The 8,316-nt window shown below is 45.6% G+C and overlaps 1 protein-coding gene across 2 annotated transcripts in view; it reads right to left on the bottom strand.

Moving 5' to 3' along the window:
• Wdr59 (WD repeat domain 59) overlaps positions 1-7,527 on the bottom strand; it is a 68,631-nt gene extending 61,104 nt beyond the window's left edge. For both annotated transcript variants that reach the window (XM_013354988.2, XM_013354991.2), the window contains exon 1: positions 7,342-7,527. In XM_013354988.2, the coding sequence (XP_013210442.1) occupies positions 7,342-7,395 (54 nt within the window). In that variant the 5' untranslated portion in view covers positions 7,396-7,527. The remainder of the gene's footprint in view (positions 1-7,341) is intronic.
• Between the last annotated feature and the right edge of the window lie 789 nt (positions 7,528-8,316).

Genomic DNA, 8,316 nt, shown 5'->3' with positions numbered 1-8,316 from the left:
CTGCAGGCCAGAAGAGGGCACCAGACCCCATTACAGATGGTTGTGAGCCACCTTGTGGTTGCTGGGAATTGAACTCAGGACCTTTGGAAGAACAGACAGTGCTCTTAACCACTGAGCCATCTCTCCAGGCCCCTGATCCAAGGTTTTAATCTTAATATTTTAGCTATTTTTTATTATACAGGATTATATAAGGCCATTCCCATTCGAGTTCATAATGTACTTCGAGTATATTCCCACACACACCCCTGTACCCCATTCTTCTCCAAGGTAATATTCTTGTGACTAATATGTCTCATTCACATTCTCTGAAATTCCATCTCTCCGTTCCTCGTGAACACAATCATCATGATTCAATACCTCATCTCCAAAAGACCGCACCAAGTTACAGCCTTACATTGTCATATGTGTGCCATCTTGGTCACTAAATGCTCCGAGTTCTTTCCCAGACAGCATGCTGGAAGAATTCCCTTCACGCCTGCCGCCATAATCACAGACTATAAATGGCAAGTACCAGCCCCTCCCCCTCACTCGCTCTAGCTCTACTAATGGTTTCTCACACTTATCTACCACCTAAAAGCCATGTCATCCGTAATACGGGAGCCATGGAGCCAGAGTGCTCTCCCAGAGAACGGAAGGTGGTTAAAGGGCACCCTTCATATTGCCCTGGAGTTCTGAGCAGAAAGAAGCCTGGCTACAAAGGCAAGCCAGATGCCATGCCGTCTCTAGAGCTCTGCTGTGGGATGTCTATATTAAAGCTGTAAATCAGTCGGCTTCCTGTTGTCCACAAGACGTTGGACTTGCAGCTACAGGCACCACATATACCTGCATGCTGCCATGCTCCCCATGATGATAATGAACTGAACCTCTGAAACTGTAAGCAAGACACCCAATTAAATGTTTTCTTTATAAGAGTTGCCATGGGCTGGGTGGTGGTGGCGCACGCCTTTAATCCCAGCACTTGTGAGGCAGAGGCAGGCGGATCTCTGTGAGTTCGAGGCCAGCCTGGTCTACAAGAGCTAGTTCCAGGACAGGCTCCAAAGCTACAGAGAAACCTGTCTCAAAAAAGAAAGAAAGAAAGAAAGAAAGAAAGAAAGAAAGAAAGAAAGAAAGAAAGAAAGAAAGAAAGACAGAGAGAGAGAAAGGGTTGCCATGGTCATGGTGTCTCTTCACAGCAATGAAAACCCAAACTAGGACAGTATTCACACACACACCCCACTCGAGACAGGGTTTCTCTCTGTATCCTTGGCTGTCCTGGAATTTACTCCATAGACCAGGCTGGCTTTGAACTCAGAGATCCACTTGCCTGGTGTGGGAAGTCCTTCTGTTATATGTGTTGCTTTTATTGGTTAATGATAAAGAAGCTGCTTTTGGCTAATGGCTTAATAGAATATAACCAGGCTAGAAAAGATATACAGAGAGAGTAGGTGGAGTCAGGGAAAAGTCATGTAACCTCCACAGGGGACAGATGCGCCAGAACCTTGCCAGTAAGCCACAGCCACATGGCGACACACAGATTAATGGAGATGAGTTAGTTTAGGATATAAGAGCAAACTAGAAATACCAATGGCTTAAGTTATTGGCCAAACAGTATTGCAAATTATATAGTTTCTGTGTGGTTATTCCGAGTCTGAGCTGCCAGGAATGGACAAACAGCCTCTCCCAACAGCTCAGTGTTTATGGGAGTTTGCTGCTCTTACAGAGGACCCGAGTTTAGTTCCCAAATTGCTCACAGCCTCCTGTAACTGTAGGTCCAGGGAATTTCAGACCCTCTTCTGGCCTCTGCAGGCACCCACACGCATGTGTGTACAAACACATGTGCCCCACACACACAAAAAAATTCTTTTTATTATTTTATGTGTATTTTGCCTATATGTATGTTTGTGGACCATGTGTGTGTCCAGTGCTAGAAGAGGCCAGAAGCGTTGACTCCTCTAGAAGTGGAGTTACAGACAGTTGTGAGCTGTCATATGGGTGCTGGGTCCTCTGGGGATTTGTTGGTAACAGTCAGGTACTATAACACATGCTTGCAGGAGGTAAGGACAGATGGATGCTTCCTGAGGATCAAAACCCAAGGTTAACCTCTGACCTCTACATGCATGTGCACACACACTTACAGATACATATACAAGTAAATGTGCATGTGTGTTCCAGATTCATCCCAAACCGACACCTAGTTTATATATGGGCTGAACCAGTGAGACAAGAAAGAAAGAAAGAAAGAAAGAAAGAAAGAAAGAAAGAAAGAAAGAGGAAGAAAGAGAAAAAGAAAAAAAGATAACAATAATATATTAAATAGAAAAAAAAAACCAAAACCCTAGGACCTCAAGCATGCCAGAAAAGCACTCTCATTAGCTACATCCCTAGCCTAAAGTAATTTTAAATTTCTAAAACTTACATTTATTTATTTGTGTGTGTTGGGGATAGCAAGTGCAAGAGCACATGCCACAGGTCCCCAATGTGGAAGCCAGAGGAGTCAGTTCTCTGCTTCCACCATGTGATCCCTGGGGATCAGACTCAGGCCACCAGCCTGACAGCAAACATCCTGGCCTGTGTCTTAGTTATTTTTCAATTGCTGTGACAAAACACCATGACCCAGGCAATTTATAAAAGAAAGCCTTTAATTTGGGGCTTATGGTTTCAGAAAGCCAGAGTCCATGACTCAAGGCAGGGAATGTGGCAACGGGCAAGCAGGTATACTGTTATGACAGTAGCTGAGAGTTTACTTCTTTTCTGGGGGGAGGGGGGTTTTGAGACAGGTTTTTTCTGTGTAGCTCTGACTGTCCTGGAACTCATTCTGTGACCAGGTTATCCTTGAACTCACAGAGATCTACCTGCCTCTGCCTCCTGAGTGCTGGGATTAAAGATGTGCACCACCACAACTTGGCAAAAGCTTACTTCTTAAACCACAAGCAGGAGGCAGAGAAAGCTAACTGGAAATGGCATGGGCTTTTGAAACCTAAAGGCTGGCTCCCAGGAACACATCTCCTCCAAGGCCACACCTCTTCCAAAGCCACACCTCCTAATCCTTCCCAAACAGTTCCATAAGATGGGGACCAAGCACTCAAATATATGAGTCTGGGAGATATTCTTATTCAAACTAGCACAGCCTGCTAAAATTGTTTTTTAGAATATAAGAATATGGTACCAGGTAGGAGTGGTAGCACACACCTTTGATCCCAGCACTCAGGAGACAGAAGCAGGGAGATCTCTGTGAGTTTGAGGCCAGCAAGGTCTACAGAGCTCCAGGAAGTCAGCGTGGCTATCTGGAGAAATTCTGCTTCAAAAAGATAAAACAAACAAACAAACAAAAAGAATATGGAGCATTTTGACAAGTTTGCTATTCTGACCCTCTTTTAGAGAGGCAACATGAAGTTTTGACTTTTTCTTTCTATGTAATGGAAAAGTTAATAAAATAGGTTTCTGCCTCTTGCCAATCAGCATCAGAAAAAAACTGGCAAATTCACACTCTATATATACCCTTTAAACTAAATAGAAAAATCCAAAGGAAAAACAGATACTCCCACAAGGCAGTTAAATTACCCAATTTACTTTATTCTCCTGCCATGTCAACTGCTGTTTAGGCTTAATTACTTGCTCCTACTTCCTAGCACTCCAATATAGGTGTCAGAACCCTCTCTGCAGGTCTCTTCAGTGACATCTCTATAAAGAAATAGGGGTGAGACTTCCCAGGTTTCTGTGAGAATTAAAGGATTTATAGATTAGCATCTTCCAAATTAGCAGGCTTAGACATGTGATACATGTTCAGTTCTGTCCTGATCCCCAGCGAAAGCAATTAACAAGAAGGGTAACTGCAATATGTCTTCCCTCCGAAGAGTCTGGCACCTCCCTTGGGAAAGCAGGCCTCACACTGACAATGCTGACAGTACCAAGTGTTTCAAGCTCCCTTAATCTGAAAGACTGTTGGTGCCTACTTATCGGAGGGCACCCGGAGCAGAGTGGTGGGTGACTCCTTCACATAGTAGTAATCCTCACGGCAAAATACAGGATGGGGTTTTAAGAAGACCTGCATCACCCACTTACTACAATCTAGATTTCCCTCAGTGTAAAACCAGATGGAGAGCAATACTGCGTCTAGCACAGTATGCACCCAAAAGGAGCTCAATAAATCCTTATTCTTTTTTTTAAAAGGGGATAGAGCTAGGGGAATGGCTCAACAGTAAGAACACTTGCTTACAATCATGAGGACCAAAGTTCAGATCCCCAGAAAACCACATAAACATTGGATGGGCATGGTACCCTTTCTGTAATTCTAACTTTGGAAGGCTAAGCTAGGGGAGCTCCAGAGCGAGACAAGCCACACTGGCAAGCTCTGGGCTTCACTGGGAGACGCTGCCTCAATGAATAAGGTGAAAAAGCAATCAGGACGATTCCTGACATCGACCTTGGGCCTCCGCCTGCATGTGCACCTACACATGTGTACACACATGCAAAAGCACGCATACACACACACAAGCACACCATGCTCATAAAAACTGAAATAAAGCAGGGCAGCGGTGGCGCATGCCTTTAATCCCAGCACTCAGAAGGCAGAGGCAGGTGGATCTCTGTGAGTTAGAGGCCAGCCTGGTCTACAAGAGGTAGTTCCAGGACAGGCTTCAAAGCTACAAAGAAACCCTGTCTCGACAAACAAAAACAAACAAACAAAAATCCCTGAAGTAAATCAATCAGTCTTTATTAAATAAGCAACTGAATAAGTCTGGAAAACAGGAAGTATTCAGGGCTAGAGAGATGGCTCAGCCCTAGGTTAGTATTACAACAAAAAATTTAAGAATGTATTCAATAGTGGCGCACGCCTTTAATCCCAGCACTCGGGAGGCAGAGGCTGGCGGATCTCTGTGAGTTCGAGACCAGCCTGGTCTACAAGAGCTAGTTCCAGGACAGGCTCCAAAACCACAGAGAAACCCTGTCTCGAAAAACAAAAAAAAAAAAAAAAAAAAAAAAAAAAGAATGTAAGAATGTATTCAATAAATAGTTGTTGGATAAATAAAAAGAAATTGCCAAGAAGTGTCCTAGGTAACAGGAAAGGGATATGTTATATTTATTATGGACCTATGTGTGACACATTATGAGCTATTAAAAGATGAAATAATACAATGGGCTCTGGGGTCAGAGACCGTGTCCAAATCCCAATGCCATCAGCCACATACAGGAGGCCTTAGCCAGGTCTCCCATGATCATATAAAAGGATAATACCTACTTAGCCTGTATGGCTCTTTCATTAAGTAGAAAAAAAGAATATGTAGAGAAACTGCCTAACACAAAGCCTGGCATATGGAAGACTCAGTATAGAAAAATGGTCAAATATATAGGGCTGTATCTCAGTTAGTATTGTGCTTGCCTAGCATGTACAACCCTGCGTGCTGCATAAAACTATGTGTGGTAGTGCACACCAATGACCTCAACACTCAGGAGGTAAAGGCAGGATTGGAAATTCAAGGCCATCTTCAGATACACATCAAGTTCAAAGTCAGCTGGAGTATATGAAACCGTCTTAAAATAAATAAATAAAAGGAAAAGGGCTCAGGTGTGGTAGAGCACAGCTTTAATCCCAGCCCTTGAGAGACAGGCAAGAGGATCTCTGTGAGTCTGAGGCCAGCCTGGTCCACAGCAACAACCAAGGTTACATATGAGATCCTGTCTCAAAAAAAAAAAAAAAAAGGGGGGGCAGGGCTGGGGAGGAGGCAGGAGAGATGGGCCTGGTAGTTAAAAAACACTGGTTCCTCCTCTCCCAGAGGACACAGGTTAGATTTCCAGAACCCACATGGAGGTTCACAATTGTTTGTAACTCCATGCCCTCTTCTGGCCTCTGCCGTTACCAGATATGCAAATGGTGCACACACAAACATACAGGCAAAACAACCATACACCTAACATTTCAAATGAGTGCCTTCAAGATGGCCCATAGGAGAACAAGTCTTGCTGGAAATGACTGCTGACCTAAGATGCATGTTCAAATCCCACGGCAGCAGAGAACTGCTCCCAAGGGCTGTCCTTTGACCTCTATGCACCCACACTCACACATCATACACTCAGTAGAATACCATTTTTTTTAATTTAAAGAAATACAGAAAAGAAAAATGCTTAAAAGTTAAATTCAGCCAATGCAAACCTTTTTTGGGGGGATAGGGTTCAAGACAGGGTTTCTCTGTGTAGCCCTGGCTGTTCTGGAAATCGTTCTGTAGACAAGGCTGGCCTTGGTCTCAGAGATCCTCCTGCCTCTGCCTCCCCTGAACTGGGATTAAAGGCATGTGCCACCACTGCCTGGCCTTTTGTTTAATTTTTAAATTTATTTATCTCATTTATTTTGTGTGTATATGAGTGTGAGCACCCATGTCTCGCCATACATGTGAAGGTCCACGAACGACTTTGGGAGCTGGCTCTGTCCTTCTACCCCACGGGTCCTGGGAATGGAACTGGAGTCTTCGTGCCTGAAACATTTCCAAAACTCATACTAACATTTGAAGGTATACTTTTTATTATGTTTATTTATTTGCTGTGTATGGGTGTGCCCCAGCATGTGTATGGAGCGAGAGGACAAGGAGCTGGTTCTCTCTTTATGATATGTGGGTCCTGGGGGTTGAACTCAGACTGCAAGCTTGGCAGGAAGTGCCTTTACCAGCTGGGCCACCTTGCCGGCCTCCAATGTTAACAGTTTTTGAGACTTACCATATGCCCATCGCTGTGCCACACATCTTAAAATTCTCACGCCAGTCCTGTAAGTATAATGACGTCCCTTCTACAGGTAAGAAAACTGATGTGTAAAGAGGGATGTCAGGCATGGGCTACACAGGTATCCTATCTAAGCAATACATGCATTTTGTCAACAGCAGAGAATTTTCCACATTAGCAGCTACTTAGGTCAGGGGCTGAAACAGATGCTCTGCAAAGCAGTGTTTCACAAGTTCACCCCCAAAATGTTTCAAAGCGAGGTTGGTTCAAGTAACGGGGGCTCAGAGAAGTTTTGCAACTTTCCCAAAGTCACCAAGTGCAGCGGACCGCCTCAGGGAGTGGACACCTCCCTGCTCACTACCTTGAACAAGGAAAGAATCCCTCCAGCATTTACTATCGCTGCCACGGTGTCCCAAGACGCAAAAGCCCGTGTGGAATCCTAAAATCCCGTATAACACCTGTCCTAACTGCCCTGACCAGTTATCAAAGCTCCCCTAGACTGTCCTGACTCTGAGAGCTCCAAGTCAGCACCATAACCATCTCCCCATCCTGGGCAAGGGGATGGGTGGGACGGCGTAAGGTTTGTGGGGGAGGGGGAGGGAAAGCCACGGAAGGCGCATGTCCAGGCAGCTCCATTCACGCACGGCTCACCTGAGAGTCTCGAAATTCCACCACCACGTTCTCGCTGCTCCAGCGCGCTGCCATTTTCTTATCCCGACTGCGGGGGTGCCTATCGGCGACCCCCCCCCCCAATCCCCAACCCAGACACTTCCCGGGCTAGTAAGCTCCACAACGCCTGGCAATAAATTTGGCCACGCCCATTTCCCCGCCTTCCGCTTGACCGTAAGTCATTGGATAACCCAATGGTAGACCCCGCCCCTTGTGCTTTCTCCCCCAACGGCGAACCTCGCCTGCCCCATAACAGGAACGCCCCCTTCATTCCGTCATCAGTAGAAGTCACCCGGGCACCGCGCGGCTGCTGACACGCCCCTTTGTCGTGAGCTCTGCCGGGAATTGTAGTCCAGGGTCACCACAGTCGGTGACCGGCGAAGAGTCGGAGGTTAGAGAGCAGATGCCAGTTGTCCTGTCTACTTTCTGGTTGGTTGATGTTCCCGTATTCTCCTTCACACAGCCTATAAACAAAACCGATATCCGTACCAAAGGAAAACACCTCTTCTGACGCCTGCCATCAAGGATTTGAAAAAATTGAAGCGCACATTTTATTGTTTCGTGCTATACCGCTACGCCTCTTAAGTATTCAGGGGCTCTTGAGGGTCTCCGCGACACTTTGGGGGTGGGGAGGAAAGTCCCCAAAGGTAAAACAATTTCATAATCCCACTAACACGGTACTTTCACTTTCTCTCACCAGCGTGCGGTAGAGTTCTCCTATTGTGCGGTGCATAACCAATAGAGCGAATGTGCCCAGAGAGGTGATTTAAGCGAACGGTAAACGACTTGCCACTCTATCGATAGCATCGTTTTGGTTTTGGAAAGTGTAATTGTTGGGTTTTGTTTGTTTCTTCACTTAAGATGTGTAACTAAGCCGGACGGACGTGGCATACACCTCAGAGGCAGGCGATCTCTTTCTTGAGTTTGAGGCAGCCTGGTCTACTGAACGGAGTCCCA

The sequence above is a fragment of the Microtus ochrogaster genome, chromosome 4 (genome assembly GCF_000317375.1).
Source record: "Microtus ochrogaster isolate Prairie Vole_2 chromosome 4, MicOch1.0, whole genome shotgun sequence".
NCBI classification, from domain to species: Eukaryota; Metazoa; Chordata; class Mammalia; order Rodentia; family Cricetidae; genus Microtus; species Microtus ochrogaster.
The sequence above is the reverse complement of the archived record's forward strand: the minus strand, read 5'-3'. Positions and strand labels throughout refer to the sequence as shown.